The sequence below is a fragment of the Neopsephotus bourkii genome, unplaced genomic scaffold (assembly GCF_033783945.1).
Source record: "Neopsephotus bourkii isolate Nb327-2 ecotype Australia unplaced genomic scaffold, CSIRO-AGI_Nbou_v1 NB_107, whole genome shotgun sequence".
Classification (NCBI taxonomy): domain Eukaryota; kingdom Metazoa; phylum Chordata; class Aves; order Psittaciformes; family Psittacidae; genus Neopsephotus; species Neopsephotus bourkii.
In genome coordinates this window covers 277,246-303,998 of record NW_026900624.1, presented here as the reverse complement: position 1 = coordinate 303,998, position 26,753 = coordinate 277,246, and the positions used below count along the sequence as shown (strand labels likewise).

Genomic DNA, 26,753 nt, shown 5'->3' with positions numbered 1-26,753 from the left:
GAAATAAACCCCCAAAACTATTGCTTTGCTACAAATTACCATGTTTGTCCCAAAGTTCACAGAAAGTAAAGCTTCTCCATAGCTATAGCCTATGCAATAATTGTACCTACAGTAAAAAGAATGACTATTAACTAATGTTCTCAGCATTTTATAAGTAGCACTTCAAGAATTAGTATGATTTATTGCGATTTTGTACCAAGCAGTAAGACTGAGCATCTGGATGCTGCAGATTTAAGCACACCAAAATGTATACATTCACTTTGAAAAATTGTTGCTTATCACTCTTCATTGGTAGCAGTGAAGTCAGCCGCCTGCTCAACTAAGTTACACAATATAGAGTGTTTCAGCATGCTTCCACTGAGAAAAATATTCAATCGCATGAAAGTAGTAAATCTCACCTCAGAAGATGAAACTGTAGCAGAAAATGCAGCAATGCCCTCTTCATACAAGAATAAAACTTCATATGGAATTTTCACACTTTGAGAATACTTCTCTACATGAATATTTAAAGATAATCAAAAGCTGTGTTGGAAAGACCTAGCTTGGGGATAAAAAAAAAAAGGACCACTACTAACGTCAAAATTTAGAGATAACTTCAGATAACAACTCTGACCCAAAAAAGTATTTTCGTAGTAAATTATATTGATGCAAATTTTATTTTCCACGCGTATTCCTAATAAATAAGTTCCTCTAAGACATCTCTTGCCAATTAGGTTTGTATTCAGCTCCTACAACACTGTAAGCACTAAAACAAAGGGATACATTTAAATGAAGTTACACTTAAACGGAGTTACTAATATGATACTAAGACTTTTACAGAAATGCAAACAGGTTTACAGTTACATTTACTAAAAAGTTACAGTAATCTACAGAAAAGGTTGTCATACTCTCCCTACATCCTAAAGGAGATCAAATTCAGTTACATGGTTACTGAAAAAATGCATACAAAAATGCATTTCCCTTTATCACCTGTGTTAAAATCCTCCTCCACAATAATCTATAGAGACAGAAGTACAACCTCTTTTCTGTACAAAGGAAAAGCTTTAAAAACACAGCTTCACATTTTACTACATTTTTGCCCTTCTCAGCTTCCAAGTTCTTGCAAAAACAAATATACATTTTCTCAAAAATGAATTTAAAGGATGTCCACATTAAAAAAATAAAGCCTACAAAAAGTTCAGATTTAAAAAAATGTTACTCCTATGGCAGTGATCTCCTACTAGTCCAAATCCAGAAAGTGACCGATGTCCATTTAATATTATCTTTCTTCCTTTGTCCAATTTATCGTGTTTCAATCACATTATTTATAAGAAGTCCTTGAGCCGATGAGAGGGCAGAAGAGTTCTCTACAATTAAAAATAGGAGATCAAATTAGGTGTGCCTTTCAGAAAGATACTCAGTTGGCACCACCCTGATGGATAATACTCAGATACTTAGAGAAAGGATTTCCTTGATTAGTTTCCATTGACTGATAAACTGAAAACAAGAAGACCGAAATGACAACAAAGAGAAGAACTTTTATCCACAGGGGAATGGAGCGTTTGTTTGTTGGTGGTTTCTCCAACTTGATGTCAGCTGAGGTACCGTATTTTGGAGCATACTTAGAGAAACATTCCTCCATTCTGAAGTCACTGTGCTCTATAGGCCGGCTAGCAGCTCCTTTGATGGGTTTGCGGCAGCTAGCACTGTTAACAGAAAAAAAAAAAAAACAACAAACCATAAAATATCACATATTTCCAAGCGCAATCTAAGGTAAACACAAGTTTTATTATAATGAAAGAAATAAAAATTACTCCTAGTGAATGCAGTACCTGAAACATTTGTTGCAAACTAACATGTCTATCATTACTACGATGAACACTGGATGACTACCTTAGTCATTCAGTGTTTAAATATGCACCCCTTAAAAAAAAGCTGAAATGGCACTTCATCCTGTCCATGTAATCAATGGATCATAACTGGCAATAAAGCTCTAGGAAGTGTGCCTCTCCTTTTATGTCTTTAGTGATCACTTATGCAGCCCCACTGGGATTTCTAAATCCAAGATTGCCTTGCCCTTTAAAATATGTATTTGACGGCTAAGCCAACACAGAGCAAGAAGACACAACAGTAAGGGTTAAAAAAATTCACCTACACTGCCATGTCATAGAATAGTTAGGGTTGGAAAGGACTTTAAGATCATCTAGTTCCAACTCCCCCTGCCATGGGCAGGACTGCCTCACCCTATATGCATGGTGCACAATGCATGATTTTTATTAAGTGGTATAGATTTAACACAACTGACAGATCTCAAAACTAGAGCAAAGCTCAGTGGTCAGAGAATACACCACAGTAGTAGTAGCGGTTACCACATATTCTCCTTATGGTAAGACTTCATGCAATTGCAGTTTAAATTGAAGCTATAATTAATGTATTGGAAACACAAGAGTTGACTTCACATCTTAACAATGGGAAATTTTCTTATTCTCTAACAGGACAAAGTTTGGTGAATTGCTTAACTATCCAGAAGGCTGTTTAAATTTTTAGTTAACTATGAAGTTGCAAAGAAAAATGTAACAGCCCTTCTCTGATGCCATCCTTATTCATGCTACGATTAATCTCTGACTAGAACAGGACGGCTACTTAGAGGGAAAAAAAAAACAGGGTACCTGAAAATTCTTCTTGGCTTTCAAAAAGAAAGCTCACATATATGCTGGGAAATCTTTCATTTAACAGCAGGCCTACAGCAGCTGTATCTAACAGAAAGCTTAAATATTTTAAACTACACAGATAAGCCCTTTCTATCTAACTCGCAGCATCCAGAAGTTCCAATAATAATTCCTACTGTAATATTACCCTATTCCCCTACCCTCAATTTAAATTAAAAAAATGGCTGTTTTGCCTAACAAAACTATGTATATAGAACAGAAGATCTGGTCATCTCAGCTGTTACTGAGACAGCACAAGAAGTGTTCCTCAGAAACCTACTAATATAATCAGAAGACACTTCTCATCAGCTTAAACAGGATTACAAAACTGAGAAACAAGCTCCACATAAACCTTTGAAATACCTAATTCCTGTAGGTGTTGATACTTCATAAGGGAACATTTCCTTGAGAATGTCCCTTTCTACTCTTCGTTCTTCTGTATGAGTTCTCTCCAGCACCTAGGAAATCAAAAACAGTTATAAATCTAGTAAGACTGCAAAGCAAAAAGCTCCTGCATATCTATCTCAGTGACCATAACCATGTGCAATTTTTAAGACTGAGTCACCCAGTGGCATTCAAGAAATTTACTTCTTGGGTTCTAGAACTTAGTTTAACCTTTGTTAGTGGCAGCTGTCTGGTCACTTTTGGTGTCTTAAAGCATTCAGTCCTCTCCTCAGTTTCCTTTAAGATAAAAAATATGCCATATAAACACAATACTCCTGCCAGCCAGTGATGCAGATGATCAAAAAAACTTAACCATCACCTCTATCATGGCTGTGTTGAGCAGATCAAAGGATCGGTTGTGGCCAACATGATTAAAAAAGTACTGATGCAGGCAATCTGTCTCTTCTTGCTGTAATAAACAATGCCACAGTATAGTAAAATACTAACTGAAGAAAAAACCCACAAACCTTAACCTTTAAATAGAATATCCAGTTTTCCCACAAGCTTCTATTTGGCAACTAATTCTACATTCCAGTTACACTACAAATAAAGCAGCCCCATTTCATAGATTTCAGACCCATCGAGAACAGACTTCACAAATGTTAACACAAGTTTTATAGAATCATAGAATAGTTATCTGCAGTAACTACACGAAGCAAGGAACTCCATTTAATTTCAGCCAAACATTATCTTGTAATGTAAAAGTACACAATATTACAGTACTATGTTAATACAGTTACATATACTTGCAAGTGCTTTAGACAGTTCTCTGAGAATATAAATTTGACAGATTTACAGTTAACCTAGTCAAAGAATTATTTTCTTTCTTGATAACTGATAGGAATCTACAGATGCTTTTTAAATTTAGGCTTTTTGTCTAAAGTAATCCTACTATTTGAGGCCCTAAATTAAAGCACATTAAGGCTTTTCAGAATAGGCTGATTTACAAGATCAAAAGTAGATAATCCAATACTGCTCTATCTTTGAGCTATTCAAAGGAGTTAAGGAAAAAACAATAAAATCTACAGTTTCATCAGAATAGCAGCACAAGAAGAAATAACACACCAGAACATATTTGGCTTAGGAAAAAAAAGTAGGATTTACACCACACACACACACACTCCTACACCCCCTAAATCTGAAAGGGGAAGATAAGAGAGAATATACACTTATTTTTATGCCAAGTAACACTACTATTTTGACTAGTAACATCTGGACAATGATGTCCTCTACCCCTCCTGTACTAAGAAGTAAGCACATACACACAAGAATCTTGATCACAGAGAGTAAGCAAGAGCAATCTAAGTTTTAATTTATTTACTTCAGCTGTCATCAATGGTTTCTTTGGTGTTCTTCTGGGCATGTCTGAGATTTCACTGATTGACAGCGTAGGAGCTGCATGCTTGTAATTTCCAGTCACCCTATTGCCAACCTGCCAAGATTCAAAATTGTTCAAACTCAGAATCAGCCAAAACACAAAATGAAAGAGGGGGGAAAGGTGGCAGAACCAAGCAACAAAATCTTTATGTGTATTGAATATATGCATGTTAGCAGTTAACTCAAAAAAGTTATGTAACAAATACTTTGAAATAAGCACAGGAAACACATTGCATATCATTCCAAGTACTTTCTTTTAAGCCATTTAGAAATAAAGCTATTTAGTTCACAAGAAAAGCCAAATTTAAAAGCTGGTATTCTGCATGTACTTAAAAGATCCAAGCTTTGAAAGTGGCTCTTTTCAACCCTCCCCACAAAAAGACATTAGATAGGATCTAGGTGTCTACCCAGTCCCATCTCAAAGTGAACAGCATAGGTACTAATACAGACACTGAATATGGTTTCAAAGAACATAGTCTTTGATTAGTCTTACTTCCCTTGAAACAGCCTGTCTGTTCAAAACAGAATGATTCCATCAGTAAAGATATATTACAGAAGAATACCACTTCATGATTTATTGAACATATTTACTAAGCATATTTACTAGGGTCTCGTTGCTTGCAGTCAATATAGTTTCAGCTATGGGAGTACTCTCTGATATTACAGCATCATCTACAGGCAACTGTGCTGTAGCTTCCACCTGTTTGTTTAAAACAAACAAAAGAAAACAATTGAATAAAATAACCACTGAGACCCTAAAAGTGAGAAAAAAAAAAAAAAAGCTTGTCTATTATAAAAAGCCTATCATCACCCTTTTTCTTGATGCTCTTCTTGACACTCTTGTAGACTCCCTAGAAAATGCCTGCAGAGGTCCACTTTTTGAAGATCCACTTGTCCAGTCAGTCTCAGTAACTCCATCTTGAGAATAGGTCTATTCAAGCATCAAACACATGATCAAATACATGAAAGCCATCTCTCAAAATTGGATACCCACAACCAAAAGCCAGAATAGCATGCATACTCCAGAAGCAGTGTCTACAATCCAAAACTTATCTGGATCCTAATATATTCAGTAATTATCATCTAGCTAGACTAGGAGTATCGACCACAATACTTACATCAGAGCACATTATTGCTGAAATACAGAACTGACAAGATAATGCCTGACAGTAAAAATCTTACTTACTACAATAGAGAGTGAACTAATGCTCCCTACAAGTAGTTACATCAAGTCATGGACAAAAAGTATGCCAGCTTTAAGGACCACTGCGTTACTTGTCTACACAAAAAAATAAAAAATAATAAAAAAATCTATAAGCATAAGCAGAAAGCATCACCATGTTCTGTACTCACACAGGGGTCTATTCTCTCAAGCAGAGGTGGGAAAGGTCTAGGAACAGCCACCCACATATCAATTTTCATGTAACAGCAGGTTTAAACAGTCAAGCCTGACACAGATCTTTACCAATCTAAGTAACAACATGAAGTACCAAACTTTTATAGCCATTAAGAAAAACAGATCATTCCCTATGCTGTAATGCAAGTTTTATGCTAAATGAAAAAATAAAAAAAAAAATCTTCCTCAAAACAAATTCCAAACACAGACCTGGAAGGAAAGGGAGAAAAGGGCCTGCTTCTTCTAAATTACACCAAGCCTTCACTCTGTATTTGGTTAAGTTTAAAAATAATAATAATATTAAAAAAACCCAAAACTTTACTCATCCAAGATATTTGCCTATTAACATCTCATGCACTGATGTACTACCAAGTTTTTAGAAGTTACATCCAGCACTGATGGAAGTTCTACAGACTGGTGCAACTGTCAATTACAGTTCTAACAACAAGTATCACTGGAACAATACTAGCCCCAAAATAAAAAAGCCAAGAGTAGGCTGAAAAGGATTTACTGAGGGGGAGGGGAGGAAAAAAAGCAAAAAAAAACCCCACCCAGAACAACAAAACACAACAGAAAAGCAACGACAAAACTAACAAAAAAAGTTAACAACATCCTCCATCCATTCACCACCTGTATCTTCAGGGTTACTACAGTGAAATTAGAAGCTGAGCAGCTTTATGAGTCCCAAGTTCTGTACTACAGCTGCTATGTATCCAGCAGAGGGAGCACAAGAGTTTCACTTTACTCCAGTCCCTAAAATACTTCGAAAGCCAAATGATCAAGTCCAAACAGATTCAGATGTTTCACACAGAACTGTAGATTTCAGCCTAAGTCTCTCATATTCTTTTCAATTTAAGCAGGATCTTCCAACCCCTCTTTATACAGTCACCAGACACGAGCTTCAATTCCCTATTAAGGAAAGCTTAACCTTCAGCCTTCAGTCATGGCTCCCTACCTCAACCCCACACATCTTCTATTTGAGAGGCATTCTTGAAAAGCCTAAAGAAAAACATGAATTTCAGAGTAGTTCCACTCAAACACATTCCAGTTAATAAAGCAGTACAGCAATTCCCTCATACTACTAATGGAGAGCTCCCCTGGTCCAGGCTGTCTGACAAAAACCTAGTTTTCTTCTAGTGGAAGTTGGAAGCACTTCAGTAAATAAATGTTTCTTAGTTCTTCAGCTTCTTAACAATCATGTGTTTTAAGTACCAAATTTCAAGGGTTTTTTCTCTTACATGAAAAGTCTATGGGAAAAAGAATTCTACTGCATAAACCCCATCCAGACTTCAGCAGAGAATATTCAACAATTTAAAAGTTGCCTACAGTTATCCTCAGTGTCAACTGAGTAGGCCTTGTCTGCTTATTCCACAAATATCTGAACTAAATAAACCCTATTAGAATATAATGTGTTTAGGTACACCAACACCCTACGTATAACCATAGAAAATTACAATGATGTGGTACACAAGTACTATTCAGCCTGTGCTTTTTAACTGTTGCATTACTCAAGCAGCGAAGCTATAGATAAGTTTACTTCAGTTATCACAGCAGCTGCAATGCTGCTTATTTTTAAAAAGCCCAGATATACAGAAAGTAAAAAAACTCAAGGGAGGAGTAGGGGAACACAGTGCAAAGTGTCACTACACTAACCCTCAAGTAGAAAGACTAGTTCTACACTGTTAAGACTCCATAATATATACATTATTTAGTCTGTCTCTTTCTGTCCAGTGCACTTAACCATGAGGCCTTAGGCTCACTTTAGAACTCTAAATCTATGTTCACCTACCCAAGTAGAAGTGGGTGCTCAAATAAGGGTTTTCTTCCAACTTTTTCAGTTCACTATGAGGATGCAACTACACACCAACAGCCAAGCTCAGGTTCATCTAGCCCTCCACTGTTAAGTAAGTGATAGGACCCATAAGCCTGCTAACCTCCTCACCTCATTTATTTTGCAACAGCTGGCTTAAAGACTATCTATTTGCACTCATTTCTCAAGGGAACAGCAACATCCACCCATGCCAAATAACAACCTTTTCAGGTCTGTACATCCAGACTAAGCCTAGTGCTACACAGGACCTAGAAGAAGCGATAAGTCTGCTCACACACTACCCACCAATTCAGCCCCACCACCCTTCAGAGCTTCATGATCTTTGAGCAAATGCCACACAGACCATGACAGTTGAATATAATCCTGCAAAGTATGGTCACTTGACATAATCTCAGACTAGGGGGGGAAAAAAAAAAAAAAGAGAAAAAAAACCCAAACCAAACCTTCCACTTTTATTCTGAGCATAACGTATCACAGAATCGTAGAATAGTTAGGGTTGGAAAGGACCTTAAGATCACAGTATCACAGTATGCTAGAGATTGGAAGGGACCTCAAAAGATTATCTAGTCCAATCCCCCTGCAGGAGGCAGGAACACCTAGATCATCAAGTTCCAACCCCCCTGCCACGGGCAGGGACACCTCACACTAAACCCTCTCACCCAAGGCTTTGTCCAACCTGGCCTTGAACATTGCCAGGGATGGAGCATTCACAGATTCCTTGGGCAACCCATTCTAGTGCCTCACCACCCTCACAGGAAAGAACTTCCTCCTTATATTCAACCTAAACTTCCCCTGTTTAAGTTTGAACCCGTTACCCCTTGTCCTATCACTACAGTCCCTAATGAAGAGTCCATCCCCAGCATCCTTATAGGCCCCCTTCAGATACTGGAAGGCTGCTATGAGGTCTCCATGCAGCCTTCTCTTCTCCAGGCTGAACAGCCCCAACTTTCTCAGCCTGTCTTCACATGGGAGGTGCTGCAGCCCCTTGATCATCCTCGTGGCCCTGCTCTGGACTTGCTTCAACAGCTCCATGTCCTTCTTATGCTGAAGAGACCAGAACTGTACACAGTGCTCCAAGTGAAGTCCCAGGAGAGCAGAGTAGAGGGGCAGGATCACCTCCTTCGACCTGCTGGTCACGCTCCTTTTGATGCAGCCCAGGATACAGTTGGCTTTCTGGGCTGTGAGTGCACACTGAAACTGGTTCATGTTGAGTTTCTCATTGACCAACACCCCCAAGTTCTTCTCTGCAGGGCTGCTCTGAATATCTTCTCTGCTCAACCTGTAGCTGTGCCTGGGATTGCACTGACCCAGGTGTAGGACCTTGCACTTAGCATGGTTAAGCTACATAAGGCTGGCATCAGCCCACCTCACAAGCGGGTCAAGGTCCCTCTGGATGGCATTCCTTCCCTCCACTATATCGACCGAATCACACAGCTTTGTGTTATTGGCAAACTTGCTGAGGGTGCACTCGATTCCACCGTCCATGTCACCAACAAAGATGTTGAACAAGACCAGTTCCAACACTGATCCCTGAGGGACACCACTCGTTACTGGTATCCAGGCGGACATTGAGGCATTATGCATTTGCTAACCAAAAGCATTAAGTTGTTCTTGGCTTCAGGCAGATGTAAATCTTTGTTAGTCATTTTTATTTTGTTGTTTGCTTGGTTTGTTGGAAGGTAAAGGGTTTAACAAGCTGCATTTAAGAGTTCCTGAAGGATCTGGCATAATTGTGAAATTAGATTTTTTTTTTTTACTAATGAAATGATACTCCTTCTATTAACTCCTGGTAACTAAAATATTGCACATGTAATAAATTGCAGGATAAAACACAGTAATGACCTCATGTTATTACAGTGAAATTAGATGACAGAAACTTTAGAAGGTACTCATCGTTTGAAAAAGCCACAAAAATACATTACTATCTCTTCCCTTTTATTCTGTGGGTTCCTGAAGACTAGGAAGCTTGCTTTGTTGACAAATGAATTAAATACCTCTGTCACACTGAGGCTGGCAGGGACTTCTGTGTGAACAGAGATTTAGAAGAGTAATCCTTAAAATACAAGATTCAGATGCCTAACCTAAAGACCATCATGAGCAGAAATTGCCTGAATAAATTAAGGAATGTTTTGGCGCTGAACTACCTGTGTGCTTTGATTCATAGAGGTAACATCTGTTCAACTTGTACCCTAAAAATCCAATTAATGACAACTAGTTACAGATCTCTGTAACTGCACTCCATTACCCAAGCTCACACCACAACATATTGCCTGCTTTAAGAGACATCCATAGCAAAAAGCATGCTTATACATACAAATACAGTATCTAAAAAGGAAGCATCTGGCATTTAGAATAAAGTAGTGAGAAAAATCACTGATCTGCTAAAATACATCAAGCTATTAACAGGTAAGATTTTGAGTCACTAAATGTTTTCTATACAAGCCTTCTACTGTAGCACAACTTTACTACTTACTGGTCAGGTGAGTAAAACTGTAAAGATCCTAGGTAACCTAAGTTGGGGAAGGGGGTATTTGGTGACACTCTCATATCACAAGAACACATCAGTCACCAACTACCAAATCCAGTATCCAGCCAACAGTTTGAAAACCTGAAGTGCTTCTGTAAAATTTCTCTTTCACCACAACAAGACTAGTATTATTCATAAGGACAGTTGGCACATACGTTGAGGTTTAAACTTGTTGTTTATTACTATTCTTCTTAGGAGAAGCTTTCCAACAAATTAGTATCTACACTAGTACTGCCGCCACAAGCACAGCTGAGGAAAAAAACCAGATAGCTAATGCATGTGTATACACACACATACACATGCTTCTATATATAGGCATATACAGAAGTACATTAATTCATGTATTAGAAACATTAAACAGATGTATTTAAAACGCATACATGTATGTACAGATATAAAACCAGACGGATATAAATGTTTTAAAATACATATACATATATTAAAAAAAAAAAAAGAAAAAGCCCAAACTAACCTTTTTCTGAACTTTTCTTTTTGCATGTTATGGTTGCCTACTATTTTTTTCAAGGAGGTTTATCTGACTGGCCAGCTACAGTAGCACAGCTTTTAGCAGAACATAATTTTGAGCATTATCAGACAGGCTAAACCCACCAGCTACAGTTATTTCACAAGATTTTTATGTTGCCTTAGAACAGGCTTTCTGGAAGAACTTTCAAAAAACAGCAGAGCCCACTAAGTCAAATGTGATTATGTTAAAAGCATTAAGGGGTTTAGTCAGCAAATCACCTGCAGTTAGTAGCTGTTCCAGACACCACTAAATTAAACATACCTGGTTGTGTTCAACAACTCTTCTTTGTCTGAGTGGTACTGGAGTCTTTGTCCTGCCTTTCAATGGTTCTCTCTTCTCAAGCCTCAGTTCAGTCTTAGGATCTGTAATCAATTTTAATATAACTAGTTTCTATAATACTACTGGTTGTTGTACTAGTTTAAACCAATTTTATTTCAATAAAAAAAAATTAAGAAGCAACATAACTCTTTGATGAGTTACCACTTTCCTAAAAAGCTTGAGAAAGAGGTAAGTTTGTCCACTAAATGTAGAAGAGACATTTGAAGAATAACCTTAAAATATTTTAAAACACTGATCCAAGTATTTCAGTTTTGTTATAAAACACTACATTTCAGATAAGCTTTGGCCAATCCAGCAGTTCCATTTACAAACTGGTATCAAGCTGCAAATACTTTAACCAAAATACCATTATACTATTAATTGTAGTAAGGGTATTGAAGCTTTTCAACATCATTTAGGTTGGTAGTTTTATTTCCTTTAAAACAGGCCCTTTTATATAAAGCTCATTTTTGATGCAGAAGGGCAAGTGGTTAGCAGTCATCTTACCAGTAACAGGATGTATTATTACCACCCCTTTCTAAAATTCTAATATACCAACATATCTACAGTCTATTTATAGAAAAGTCCTGTTTGTTTAATTTTTGACAGGGAGGAAGTGTTTGCTTTTGGCTTGCTGTTTTTTGTGTCTATGCCCTGTTCCCCTCACCCCTCATCCCCAGCGTTTGAACTTGGTAATTAGATAAAGCATGTGTAAGTAGAAGGAGAAGGCTGTCAGCTGTGACTGGGCTCTCAGCTGTGCTAAAAATAAATAAATATATAAATCTTTAACATCTCTCCCTGCTTTGAAAGGGCAAGGGCTAAGTTCAAAACCAAGCCCAAATACACAAGAGAAATCCATTGAGTTCCTAGTTGCATTTCAACCCCTTCTGTCCTATCTCCAGAGAAGTTCTGTAGAAACAAAAAACCCAACACCCCCAAAACCAAACCACATAAAATAAGCATCTTCTAACATTCCATTCAATACACTCTTTAAAACCTACACTGTTTTTATATAAGAAGCAGGATGGTGTGGGGTTTAAGTTCCATTTCCCCCACCCCTATACCTTTTTCATATGAACTCAGTATTTATACCACAAAAAAACACATCCAAGATCAACCAACCCACCACAAGCTAAGCCCATAACAAACAGAGCATAAAAGGGATTGAGTCATACATGACAGACATTAAATCACAAAAGTACAGCAATTTAATAAATATTCATATACTATCCAATAGTAAATAACTACTGAGAGCACCTTAAGACAAAACTGCATTTAATGATGAAGTGCAAAGAACACTAGAACAATTAATATGCAGTTCTCCTACCCATCAGATTCAGAGGCTCCAATCCAGGGAAAATGGACAGAAGGCAACAGTTTAGTAGCAGAAGTTTCCTTTCTCAGAACTCGATCACTGTGCTACTACTGCATGATTAATTGCATGACTCAAGTGGTCTACAGCAGTAAGCCTCACCTAACAGCAAGGTCACACCCTCTTTAGGTATTTCTTCTACTGCAAGTATTATTGATGTATAATTTGAATAGCTCACAACCAAGTTCCACTTAAATCTTACCTTCTTCACTGTCACTGTACTGGTCAGACTCATTACTTCCATTCTGCCTGGTGTTCTCTGTAGCTGAAGATATCGCTGGGAGAGGCACAGGTGCCTTTGGTTCTGGGCCTTGCTCCATCAGTTTCAACAGTTTTTTCTCATAAAGTTTCCTAGTAGTAGCTATAAACAAGAAAGGATATATGCTAAAGATAGTTTTTATCTTTCCTGACTTGACTGCAAGAATCTGGGTGTTATATATTCCTTTGGGATCTTTGAAAGCACAAGGTTTTGTATTTTTGATCAGTCTGTATGGCTCAAAGCATATACCTCTGGGTAGATAACGCTACCTCTAAGCTTCTAACTATTTGGTTTAAGAGAATTCTTAAGATAAACTTAGACCTGTCAGTACACTGAAAGTTACAAGCATTTACCTATGTAAAGGGAACTTACCTGCTCCTTAGATATTTTATTTCATATGTTGTAATACACAAATGGTTATGCTCTCACAAAAAAAAATAATTGTGGGACTGACACTGGTTTCCATGCATATTCCACTATTATCCTCCTAATCTCTTTACCCTGTAATTAATGCCCCTTTTCCCCTTAATCTTTTCCTTTTGCCAAATTAAGCCAAGTAAGCACCAAAGATGGTGCAAGTAACAGCAACAGAACTTCCTGTTTGATGCATCTAGTCATCGGGTTGGCTCGCTTGCTCTGAGAGCTGTTTAAGATTAAAAGGTATCAAGTTTAGCACATACTTCCAAGTTAGGACCATGCTGGCAAAAATCTATAAAGGTGACTCTTGCCCGAGATGTTAGCTGCAGAAAAGCCTAACAGAAAAAGACTTCAGGCAAGAGGAAGAGGCAGACAACAAGAAACAGAATCCATGTCCTCTAAGAACAAAGCTTTTACTTAAAATTTGAACATCTTCCCAATGGACTCCATGTGTACTCAAATTTTCAGAAGATTTGAGTGCTATCCAAGAGGAATAAATTGAATGGGAAAGCATGCAGTAACAGCTAACATAGTATTATGCATAAGACTTCAAATACACACACGATTCCAGGCTCTATCACTGTCATTGCCATTCACTCAGGATCCCAAGAACATCCACAGGAGGATCAGCATGTTACAGCAGCCTTTACTTCCCCACCTCCCCTTTTTTTAAAGGGTTGTGGAATTCCCTTGCCATTAAGCTAGTGAAGAATCTGAAAGGCAAGGATCTTTGATTCCACATCACAGATGAGTGCCCAAGGCAGGAGATTAAGCTGCGATAAGAACTTCTGATGTAGATTATCATACAAGACAAAACAATGGGGGGGGGGGGGGGCACAAGAGGAAAAAAAAAAAGAAAAAATAGCAGAACATTAACACACAATGCGGTAAGTAGGAAATGCTCTAGGGAAGGGCAAGTTCCACATTCTCATTCTGCTCTCAATGCTATTAGGTTATTATGTAAGATTTATTTTTAGCAGGCCCCAGATCTCCACCTCTGTTATCAGAAAAACTTCAGTACTGGGATAATTAGGTTAACTAAGAGTTACACAGGTTTGGAACAGAAGTTGGAATATCTCCAGCTGGCCTAGAGCACAAGAGGAATGAACTGCAGACTTGCCTACAATGAAATGTTTCAAGTCTTCTCAATGTAAACAGTTCAATGAAAACATCTTAAGTGGAAAGCACAACTGCAGAAGTATTGGTATTAAGTAACTGTATCAGATAAGCTTAGAAGACACAGAACTGAGGTTTATTGGGAAATACGTTGAACAGATCAATATCTGCTAGCATCACTTGACCTACCTACAATTGGGCCAGGATTTAGTCCATACTTCATAAGTTGCTCTTGAAGATCTTCATTACTCATCTCTGTTATGTCTAGGTCATCCTTCTCCTCTGGCCTGGGTTTGTCAGTTTTCTTTGTGGCCTTCTGTGAGTGTGCAAGGAAGAAACAAGAGAGTGTTTCCAGCTAATACAGGACACATTGTTTTCTTCTAAGGGAACAGGAAGATAGGAGAGTCTTAAATATACAAAACCAGAAAAAGTAATTACATTAACCACTACCAAAGCCTATATGAAACACTTTAAACATTTACACCTCCTAAACAAACATGCACAAGCTTTCTACTTAAATAAGTACATACCTATTACAAGCCTCCTCTACAATTTGGAAAAAAAAAAAAAACCACCACCACCCCCCCAAAAAAAAAAACCCAACACACACACACCAAAAAAACTCCAAACAAACAATGACAACACACAAACCCTTACTCATTATTCCAATCCTGCATTTTAATTTGAAGTTCAAGTATACAACAGGAGAGGATTTCTTTCCTATGACTGGAGAGGTAAGCTTCTAGCTTCTACCATCACAACACTAGGCTACAAATATTTTTGTTCCATGGACATTTCTTCACATTCTTCTTCTACCTCACAGGTCAACACTTGTTCCTCCAATGGCATGGAAAAAGTAGCTACACCCTCTCAACCAAATTCCTAAAATCCTCATTCCCACTTATCCTGGTATTCTCTGTAAGATTACATTATGGTTACAAAGGAAGTGCAGGAAAGGCAATACCAGAAACACCCTCAAATTTTCAAAATCCTGTCTGCCTAGGCCTCTGCTACAGTAGCTCTAACAGATCTTAAACCCAACTCTGGCAACACTACTTGAACAGTTGGCAACACACCACCACCACATTCAGATGGTTATCAAAATAATCTGCCAAGATGCTACTCCTAAACTAGCAGTTTCCGCTATATCCAAACAGAGTGTTCATAATATTTGTTCAACTTTGGAAGCCTTTGTTCCTAACAAGAGGTATTTCAAGCTCCAAGATTTGCAAGAGAGTGAGCAGTTAAGAAAAAAATACGCTTAGGATCTACTTGCTCACAACTAAGAGCCCTGATACTGCTTTGAAGTAAGTCATATTTTTGTCTCAAAGTCATAGGATATAAACAGATATAACTTATTCACTTAGTATTTTTCTCATCTTGGTTGCCCAGATAACTTACCTGGGTTTTCTGGTACTTAAAGAGTAAAATTCCAGACACAAAGATGTTGTAATAGTCACTATCAACAGGGTTGTGTGGTATTTCATAAGATAGCACTGAAAGATTGTAAAATGACTGACACAAGTCACCCATATTTGCTAGCCATTAATGCCTAGTCAATACTGGTTTGAATGCAAGCCTGTTCTTGCCTCAAGTGTCTTGATATTTTGAAGCTAAACAGGGTCTATGAGAGGATTTCCAAAATACTGACTTCTTAGATTTTCGTCCAACTCCTGGATTGTGAAAATCTCAGAATTATGAATCAAAATCAGCTGCTGAAAAGCAACACTCTCCAAAACCTCATGCTGTTTCTTAATTTTGAAAAGTAGACTCCGAGTAATCTGAAGAGACAGTGCCACTAAAGCAGCAGATCTGGCTAATGACAGGTTTACAACACATTCTATCCGTCATTCCATTACCACATATAATCTAATTTTTGAAGCAACTGAGCCTACTTGTGTAGTACACAAAAAAAAAAAAAACAATGAACTTGCAGCTATGAGACTTGTATTTACTTTTGAATGTGTCAGTCAGAACAGTATCACAAGTTCAGCATCACATTAACACAAGACTTTAATATCCAGTGCTTTTTTTTTTTTTTTTTTTTTTTTTTGCTGGACTACTCAGAACTGTCCAAACAGCGTAAAAGAATCCCAAAACAAATAATGGATTCCCTTGTTGGAATCTGTTTAGACAAGTTGCACACATCACCAAGAGGATAATTAAGATGCTACTTCCATTCTTCAGAAGAAAACTACTACCATGGTGCAGGAAATCACCATTCCAATGACATTTCAAAGAAACTGGAAACCTAATTTAATGTAACTCTGCCTTTGTATTGCTTAGAGGCCAGAGGCCACAGAAGAAACTATAACAATATACACCAGAAGAACTACTCAGCATTGTACTAGGCATTTTACAAAAATCTTAACTACCAGAAATCTAAATCCAATTAATAAGTAACACAGTCCTTTAACATAAATAGACTCGCATCTCTCATAGCATCTTTGGGTACTCTGTTTTCTTACAAGATTAATTTTACTTTTTCCTGCAGCATTACCACACACTGAGACTATAAGAATAGTCAGTTTCAGCAGAGAAAGAGGGCAAGGAGGGCATGAAAGTTGAAGGTAATCTGTGTTTTTCAATCATATGGCAAGATAAATCAACTACTTGTGCTATCTGAGGCCTTCAACTTTAAATACCTATTCTCCTTAAAGCAGAAACAAAGTACTTCAGCTGTACAAGCAGAAAGCTGCCATTGTTACCACCCACTGTACCATAAGATCAGTTCCTAGAAGCCTAAGGCAGAAGAATCCCTCTCATGCTTTGGTTGTGGTATGATAGCATTAACCTCACAACATTAAGTCTTAATTACCACTACTGTGGTAAAAAGCACCACCACACTTTCTGTTCATCACCACAACTTATTCATGAGACTACCCGCGTGAGACAGATTATAAGAACTAGCTTTAAAATTTACCATTGCAAATGTAAAGGCAAGGAAAAAAAACCAAACAAAATAAAAAAAACCCCACAACCAAAACAAAAAAAACCAACCCAAACCCACAAAAAAAAACCAAGAAACAACAACAACAAAAAAATAAACCACACCATCAACACCCCACACTTTCCTGGTCCGGTGACCACAAGTAAAATTAAAGCTGTCTTACTGTGTTGCAGAGCTGAAGTGCTTAAAATGAAATTGTGGCAACCACCAGGCTTTGCCAAAGTAAGGCAAGGCAGCTGACCACTTTGCATGTAATGCAAATATTCCTGCAACACTATGCCCAGACCAATAAATCCTCATCTGAAGATCTTCTAATTCCAACTGGAGCTAACAGCATTAAAACAAAATATTTTTAACCACTGCCATCTTCTAGAAAACAGAAGATGGAAGAGGAGTTACATAATTCCCTTGAGAGAGATTTGTTCACATCGAAGAGACCACCACCAAATTGCCATTTATCAGGCTCAGTTCCAGATTAACTAGAACCCCAGGTCTTCAAACAAGTACTGAAGTGAGTTATAAGCAGAGGGCTTCGACACAGCCTTCTCAGTTCTAAGACCACAGGAAAACAAGAGCATAAGAGAAGTTCATCTTCTCAGTGTCATGTCTCAACAGCAAAAAGCTTTCATCTTCTTACACTAATGAAAGGAGCAGAAAATGCAAGCAATGAGAATTCAGACTTGGAAGCTATCCCATATCTTATCTTTTGTATTCCTGCTGAATAGAAATCCCAACAACCACAGACTAATTTATCCAGCATAATGTACAGGTACCTGTACTAGGTTCTAGCACTAGTCCACCAAAGACAAGTGTTTAAAGTAATGTCTTAAAGAAGCCATTAAATAATATAGCAGACAAATATGGGACGCAGCATTTTCAAATCCTGAATTAAATGGCACCTACTTTAAAATAATCAAGGATTTTAATCCCAAAGAGGTGCAGCTTCCTCACTAGAAGCAGAAAGGTTCAGGGCTTCTTTACTGTTTCTCCAAAAGAGGTTAAGTCAGGCTAAGACAGTGTCATAGTTTAAGCCCAGTCAGCCACGCAGTTCACTCACTCCCCCCACTTACTCCTCCCCGCTCCTGGAAAGATGGGATTGAAAGAATGCAACTCCTGTGGGTTGAGATAAGAGCAGTCCAGTAACTAAGGTATAACACAAAACCACTGCTGCTACCACCAATAATAATAATGAGAAGGGAAATAATGAGGGAAGAGAATACACCTGTTCACCATCCACTGACCGACACCCAGTCCGAACCAATCAGTGATCTAGCCCTTCCAGGTAACTGCCCCCAGTTTATATACTGGGCATGATGTGCTGTGGTATGGAATACCTCAATGGTTAGCCTGGGTCAGGTGTCCTGTCTCTGCTTCCTCTTGACTTCCCCTCCTCCCTGGCAGACCATGAGACTGAGAAAGTCCTTGGTCAGAGTAAACATTACTGAGCAACAACTAAAAACATCGATGTTATCAGCACTGTTCCCGCTGTCAAAAACACAGCACCGTACCAGGTACTGAGAAGGAGAAAAATCACTGCTACTGCTGAACCCAGGACAGACAGCCCAAATCACACCAATGGAATGCTTTTTAATTGTCTAGCTCATACAGCATCCTTTCTGGTAATAAATAGCTGTATTTCTCTTGGGGGAGTGGAAGACAAGGAACTGCATATGCTAAGTCTCAAAAATAAGGTCTATACTGTGAAACTCAGGGATGCTGGAGAAGGATTCTTCAATAGGGACTGTAGTGACAGGACAAGGGATAACAGGTTTAAACTTAAAGAGGAAGAGTTCTTTACCACAAGGGTAGTGAGGCACTGGAACAGGTTGCCCAAGGATGTTGTGAAAGCTAAATCCCCGGCAATGTTCAAAGCCGAGCTGGACCAAGCCTCAGGTGATATGGTTTAGTGCGTGGTGTCCCTGCCCATGGTAGGGGGGTTGGACCTAGACGATCTTATGGTCCTTTTCAACCCTAACTATTCTATGATTCTAGGATTCCCCTTACACTTTTTATTCTATCATAAACAAACATTCCCTGCAGTAGAATTTTTTTTTAAAACCAAGTCCTACTGAACTTTTTAACCTCAAATGCCTCCAGACAGTATTTACCAAAATCTACAGGACAGACAAAATACACAATGAAAAGGCTATTATGCAGCAGTAACTTAGCCATACTGACACACACAGCAATGAATTCCCTACCCTTTAACATTAGTTAGTAAGTGCCAGACCTAAAATTTCCAAGCTTATGTATGGTAACAATTCTAAATTATAAGATCATGGACTATTCAACCCTCCCATCCCCTCCACAGTGAAAGGAATGTACCCACCCTGAAAACAGATGAGTACTGCATAATGAAAAGCTTCCTACAGAGAGCCTAAGTGAAAGAGTTAAAAAAAAAAAAATCACAAAAAAAATTAAGAAACCAAAATAACAGATGGTCTCATCAGCTGACTGCTGACCTGGAGATCTGGCTTGTCTACTTGTCCCTGCTGAACAATGGACATGCACTACTAGCAAAAGGATTTTGTTGCTTCAGTATAAACACCACTACTACACTAGATGTCTAACAAGCACATCTCCCTAGTTCGTGATTCCAGAACTGCAGAAAGCCTGAAGGTGCAGAACAGTACGGCAAGACTTCTCCCTGAAGTGGGAACTACTCAGCCACCTCACCCCTATTGCTCATAGCTGTCACTCAGACAACAGATGAGTGCCATTTGAAAGGCCACAAAAGTGTTAATCTGTATTCTGGGTCACATTTGTACAGCACATCATTAATTAAGAGATACAGCCACAAAGGAAACACTAAATAGATTCTCTTTCTTCACAAGGTAGCACATATGCTTCACAAGTCTCTCTTCTACCCAAACACAGTTTCACTTTCCATGCTCACTATCTTCATAAACCACCAGTTTTTCCATTAACTTCCCTTTTCCAATAGGGAAGGGGTTGAAACTATAGTTATCTCAGCTACAGATATTATCACTACCAAACCATTCTGACCTCAAGGAGCTGAGGCTACTTGATTAAAACAAGTGATTAAAACCAAAAAAAGCACTAAACCCCCCCCACCAAACAACAATAAAAAAAAAAAAACAAAGACATCAAATCCACAACACCCAAACAAAAACAGCAAACAAACAAAAAATCTGTCCCCCATATAATCTTTCAAACAGGTCCTTCAGGTCCAGATGCTCCCATTATACTTCCATTAACAGAAGTGAGAAGGAGACATCCAACTGGTATTTTTAAAATCATCACTTTAGAAGTCAAAAATATCATTCAGTGTGTTTCAGAAGAGATTCTTCCAGGACATTAAATGCAACAATAACACAAGTCATAAAAACCTATACATTTTAAGTTCTCCTGCCTGGAAACACTGTCAAGGTATTTTTGACATGAGCTTTAAAACAATGCTTGTAAGGAGACAGAAATGCCTTTTCATAGTTACTTTTTCTGAGCTATGTGTCCTCATATTCATCCCACAGCATCCAGGACCAGGATTACCCAGATGCAGACAGTTCTCACACACACACAAAAAAAAAAAGGTGTCTCACACCAGCCACTGTCCTCACATACCACTATGCTAAATAGGCTTAGGGAAAAGAAGTTTCTCAAAAATGTAAGCAGAGATGAAGGAGCTAGCTCCTCCAGAGTATTGTCAGACTGAGGCCCAAATAAGCATGATTTTAGAAGCTTTTCTTCTGGCAAGAGTATGTAGGCAGTGAGCCCTCTCCCCCTTCCCAAAGGGAAGTACTCCATGTAAAGAAATGGTCATATTTAAAATTACACTTTCAGGTATTTCACAGGACAGCTCTTTATATACATATATATATATATATATATATATAAATGTCTATAAGAACTATATGTAGGTTAACATTTAATCTTACTTTGATATAGTGATCTTTTTTGTATTTGAAGTCATCTGCTACAAAGCAAATTGCACTTTACACAATAGAAGGGGATTTTGCTTCATCACATTATGAAGTATAAAAAGTTACTTCCTACAGTAAGATAGTTTGATTTTTAACTTTAGATGCCAAAAAAAAAAAAAAAAGCTAATTTCCAAAAGAGTTTGCTTGTCTGAAGCATGAGTTTCAGGGCCTGAAAACAACGTGGCGAGAACAAAACCCCTATAAGCTTTGATCTACTTACACATGCATGTTAGGAGTCTGTACATTCACTACTGGACCAAAATAAAACACAGGTCAAAATAAACTCATATGAATAATAGGAAATATGAATAAATGAAACAGCAGCAACACCACTATACACATCAACTTTAAACCACTAGCATATTACAGTTGGATACAGTATTGATAGAGCTATGCTAGAAGTGTGATGGGTTTAAAAGAGTCTATAATCAAATTAAAACTATGGGGGTTTGTCTCATTGCTACATAGTCTTTATCAACAGAAAATGTGCACCTAAATGCATTATCAAATGCCTAAAACTTAGAAAAAAGAACACTAAAACGACAGCAAAGACAGTTTAAAATTACTAAGGACTATGGCAATGTCAAACCATTAACTGTCAATATCAATAGACCTGGGTTAGTTTTACTGTCTCTTTAGTGAGTGTAACACAGATATTCAGAGCACTCCTTTGGACTTTTTTCTCATATCCATTTGAAGAACAACAGTGCTTCCTTCCCTTCCCCCCCAGCAACCGTAAGCCAGTTTAGAGCTGAAGTAAGGTATTGGTATGAACACAAACACCACAGGTGTACCTGCCCTCTCCACCTTAACCCCCATACCCAGAGGATGCCATGGGGAGGCAGCCCCGGAGGGCCCCCCTGGCAGCCAGCCCCATCCCTCACCCCAGCAACAGGCCATGCCCACTCTCCCACACAGCTCTATGCTCTGATCACCCCTACACAGACATGAGCACTGCAACCCCAACTGGTTGCCGGCTCAGAGAGGGCTGTAACTTTGCACTTGCTATAGGGAATTCCAAGCTGACCTAGAGGAAGATGGGGATGGCTCAGCTGCTGGTAAACTCTCCAATGACTGACAAGCCAAGACCACCCTTATTCAGGCCAATATGGCATCCCCATTACATTTTTCACATTGAAAGCCTAATAATGTATTTTGTACATCTTTTATACCTGTGCCCATAAAGTAAGGACAGAGTACTTTTTGATTGTGATCCCAACACCTTCCAAGGACTTGAGCAAAAGATTGCTCACTCAAAGCATCTGCAAGCAAGCATGCACACACAGAGGAAGTTAAGCCCTCACACCTATTGCCTTGGTGTAAGCACAAACTTATTACGCATCTCACTTGAGTTGGTCTTCTCTACTCAAAAGTACCCATTTTTCTGCTACAAGAGTGATTCTGGCCCTTTTCTGCCTCTCCCTCTACACATATCTAACATTCATTCATTCATTCCAACAGTGAGAGTGAGTCTTTACTCCCAAATTAGTTCATTTGGATTGGGTATTTTAGGTTTTTTTAATTGTTTGTTGCTTTTTAAGGATTGTAGAATACTAAGCTATATCCAGAGAAATACAAAAACATAAGGAACAGCAGAAAGCACAGTGGGACAGAACCCTCCAAAATGCAAACCTATGTAAGTGCTCTTTCAAGTGTTTATACAAGTTAATACTAGCCTTGACTGAGTCACTGGGATTGAAGAGGCTTTTTCTATTTTCAAGTTAAGCAATAGTCAATTTTTTAGAGTGATACAGGTAACATTGAATAGAGCAGTCCAAATTTTTTAATTTCGTAGCAGATAACTTTGTAATATAGTCAAGTATTTTGGTGTTCCAGAAACATACTAAGTAGCAGATCGCCTGTAAGTGTCAAAGAGCTGGTTTACAAGCTCCCCCCCCCACCAACGTACACACACCAATACTACAATTTCTAAGACCTGTAATACGCATAAAAATTGAACTAATAAAGCACTGCAATTTTGTTACTCAGTTCTGAACCTAGTAACAGAAGATGCATGTTATTACTCTAGCATATGTCACAAAGTACTTTTATTTCCTTAGGCCTTCAGTGCAAATTGTTTTCTGCTCCTTTTAAATATACACATAAAAGCAATACCTAAGATAAAAAATTAAGTTGCACTGAGGAGTAAGAGAAAGAGGTTGTCAAACCCAATTCTCTCTGGAGCCTAATAAGTGACTTACTTTATTCCTTTATTTCTCCTTTCCGAAACACCCTGCAGCTCCAGTTTCCTCCCTTTGCCCCTTCCAGTTTCTCTTCTTTCAGAGGTCTGAGCACTTTCCCTCCTGTCCTCTCCATCCTATCAAACTATTCCACTTTGTTCCCGTACCAGAATCACACCCCCCTGGACATGAGAATTCCTTCACTTTGCTTCTCCTCCCTTCCAACAGCTTTGGGGACAAGTCACTCTGGAGACCAGTATATCACTTTTCTGGAAGGAGAACCAATTAGAGAATCATCCTTGTGCCAGAAGGCATTAACAGGGACAACAGCTACTCAAGCTACAAGCAGTTTTACAACTACCTGTACAAAGCAGAGAGCAAGCTTTTTTGCCTCCCCAACCCCCAGCTTTTCTTGAGGGGATAAAACTGGAGAAATGGGTAGGGGGAATGGCACGACAGACCCAAACCCAAGCAACTGCCACTAGAATATTCATAGAAGCTTCAGAAGTTATGATGATACAGTGCTCTAATATTAACACACAAGACTAGCAGAATTGGCACAGCGCCTTTTAGACAGTGTTAACAGAAGTTTAAAGTAGTACCACCCCTTGTGTAAACATCAAAAAAAGGTCACCTGGAGTTGCTTAAGCACTGCGAAAGAACAAGTAAGAATCAGATCTAAGAATTTCAGCAGTTATGAAACTTTCCTTCTACAAGCGTGAAACATATCAGATTCAACCTCATCCTACTCTACTCAACAGCACCTCACAAATGCTAGAGGCAAACCACTAAATCAGATCACTGTAAAGTTTCTCCAGTGAATGCTAGTTAATTATTTGAGTTGGACAGATGTTAAAGATAGGCACATAATTTGGTTGGAAAGCTCTTACTCTTTTAGTTGCAGTTTTCATATTCTTAATTCAAGAGTTCTTTGTTAGTTTTTTTTAAAGGTTTAAGTATGAAACACCTTCAAAGGAGTCCGCTTCTCTGCATGCTCTTTACAACTGAGCTTTGAAACACAGTATTTCAGATCCAACTAAGTACTTGTAATATCACACACGTTATAACTCCGGTAGCTGCCAGTCGTTGTAACAAGCCTTTATGTGAGACTTGACAGCTTAGAATTATGAATTAAGAGTGCTTATTCAATAAATTCAAATTTACAGATCACTTATTAAGCAGGAAGTCACATTTTCCCAAAGGAAAAAAATTCTAAATGGCATCAACTCCCTCCCTCTTCCCTTACGTGATAAAGTTTGTCTAAAGAAGTCTAAGAAAGCAAGTAACAGCGAATTAACTGAACGTGCAGCAGAGGCACTCTGCTATAAAACATATGCGTAGATGCACGAGGCAGCAACATTAAGCAGACCACTCTTTACACTAAACACCCCCCTTCATTAAACAAAACAAGCTGTGAAGGAACAGCTTCACCCTTTCATCTGGAGGTATTAACACGGAGTAGCGTTGCTCCAGTATAACTGAGACAGCTGCCGGGGATCATCTTTCTAAAGTAAGCTACAGCCCCATGCAGTTTCTCCTGCTCTAGTCCTCCAAGACCCAAGTATTTTACTTTCGCGACGGCCCGCCAAACCCCAGTAAAGGATTTCCAACACACAGTCCGGGTTTGTCTCACGCTCCACGCCCGATCTCCCTGCCCCTCCCCGGCTGGAGGGCCCCCAGCCCGGCGCGCCCTGCGGCCACCAGAGAGACCAACCACTCCGAAGCCGCTGCCGCTACGGAGCGTACACACTGCTCGCGACACGAAGACGAAGCCGGCTCTAGCCCCGCAGGTCCCAGTTGGGCTCCTGGCAACGCGCGCCTGCCTCTCCAACCCCGTTCCCGCCGGGAACGATCGCACCCCTCAGCCAAGCCGCGCCTCGAGTGAGGAGAGGCGGAGCCGGCCCTACACCGGAGAACGCGCGGGGAGCCGCGGCCGACTGGCGGTGTGGGGGGTAGGCCCGTTCGGGCGGGAAAGCGGGCCCGATGCCGCCGAAAAGCCGAGGGAGCACGGGTGGGGGTCAAGACCTCGGCGCAGGGTCGGGACGGCGCTACTCACCCGTCCGGCGGCAGCGCCCCGGTTCCTGGCACCGAGAGGCGTAGGCTCCCGCTCCTCGTCGCTGGAGAAGTCGGGCTGCGCGGCGGCGGCGGGCGGGTTACGGGCGGTGAGGTGCTGCAGGTAGAGCTGCACATACACGTCCTTGCGCTGCTCGCCGCCCGGCAGGCTCACATTGTTCGCGATCAGCTCGCTCTTCAGCTTCTCCTTGGTCAGCACCGACGGATCCGCCAGGAACTCGGGCATCGCCGCCGGCCACCACCACCACCCTCCCGGGAGAAGCACCAACAAAGCGCGGGGAGAGGGAAAAGGGGCGGAGGGGAAAAGAGAGGGAGGAGAGAGCGGAGGAGGAGGACTCGCCTGCCCCGCGCCAGGAACCCAGCTCCCTAACGGGCAGGCGCACGTACGGAGGGCTTCTTTCAGCCAGCAACAAGCCGCGCCCCGATTGGCAGAAAGGAGAACGAAACCGCCCTGTTATTGGCTGCCAGGAGGAATAGGAAAGAGGCGCGCGAGACCCCCCAGCGTTAGTGCTTTGCGCGCGCGAGGGATAGTAACGCAGTTTAAATTCGGCTCAGGCGGGAGACGCACGCGGGGGGGGGGCGGTGCGGTGCGGGCGGGAAAGAAAAAGAAGGGTTTGCGCGCGCTGTTTGGGGGCGATCACCGATCACCGCGGTTCCTTTTCTAATCCGTATGGGTCTCTCCGGCTGCCCCACGTCTCCCTTCACCGGCTACACAGGCTGTTTTGTTCTGCTGGGAGAAGGGACGTGGGGGCGGTTCCGGCCCGCCGTGAAGGAAATCCCTGTACCCTGCTGTGATCCCTGTAACCTGCAGTTGACACCTGCTTCTCGGCACCGGTTTTGCTTTGGTGTGCTGAGGCGGCTCCCCCACGGATACTCGGGTTCTCTGCCGGGGTAACAGGACGTGCTGCTCTTGCTAGCCAAGCGCTTAGCTTTGCCCAGCGCGTTAGCTGTCCGGCTGCAGAAGAAATCCAACCGGGAAACTGGTAGCTAAGCTGTCAGTATAACTGCTGCCGTTGTGATGACTTGCATGTTAAAAAAATAGTAACAATAAAAAAGAATTGCTTCTGTAGCATTGCAAGATTTGAAAGGTGCATAGTTTTAAGGCTGCATGGTGTTTAAACAAGGGAGTTAAACCTGTGTTTACATGCTGCTGGCTGGGAACATCCACTGCTATCAATTTTCTTGTATTTTATGATGGGAACAGATTAGTATTTAGATCTGACTACACCCTATGCTTTTGAGAGCTACCTTACAGTATCAGAGATAAGAATTGAAATGTATTTACATTTGCCCATCAATCGTTGACATACAACAGGAGTGTTAGTGTTTGTGCCTGCTC

At 40.0% G+C, this 26,753-nt stretch overlaps 1 protein-coding gene across 5 annotated transcripts; it reads right to left on the bottom strand.

The window, feature by feature from the left end:
• Positions 1-622: 622 nt before the first annotated feature.
• Positions 623-25,953, bottom strand: TMPO (thymopoietin). Of its 5 annotated transcripts, XM_061356983.1 has the most exons (11): positions 25,398-25,953; positions 14,460-14,586; positions 12,681-12,839; positions 11,050-11,150; positions 5,320-5,439; positions 5,113-5,208; positions 4,453-4,563; positions 3,451-3,540; positions 3,303-3,368; positions 3,051-3,145; positions 623-1,685 (listed from the first exon to the last, which is right to left on the bottom strand). In XM_061356983.1, the coding sequence occupies exons 1-11, from the start codon at positions 25,638-25,640 to the stop codon at positions 1,397-1,399; spliced, it is 1,497 nt and encodes a 498-aa protein (XP_061212967.1). In that variant the 5' UTR covers positions 25,641-25,953; the 3' UTR covers positions 623-1,396. The 5 variants fall into 5 exon arrangements, with proteins under 5 accessions (XP_061212967.1, XP_061212978.1, XP_061212987.1 ...); XM_061356994.1 differs by lacking the exon at positions 5,320-5,439 and having other exon boundaries at positions 25,398-25,951; XM_061357003.1 differs by lacking the exons at positions 3,303-3,368; positions 3,451-3,540 and having other exon boundaries at positions 25,398-25,945.
• Between the last annotated feature and the right edge of the window lie 800 nt (positions 25,954-26,753).

What these genes read in the sequence shown, in the direction of transcription:
- TMPO (XM_061356983.1), bottom strand. Translation starts at nt 25,640, where the DNA reads ATGCCCGAGTTCCTGGCGGATCCGTCGGTGCTGACCAAGGAGAAGCTG. An exon ending in GTACAGTGACAGTGAAGAAG is followed by an intron (nt 11,151 to 12,680) that starts GTAAGATTTAAG and finishes AATTGATTACAG; the next exon opens with ATCCTAAGACTGAACTGAGG. An exon ending in GAAGAGCATCAAGAAAAAGG is followed by an intron (nt 5,209 to 5,319) that starts GTGATGATAGGC and finishes TTAAACAAACAG; the next exon opens with GTGGAAGCTACAGCACAGTT.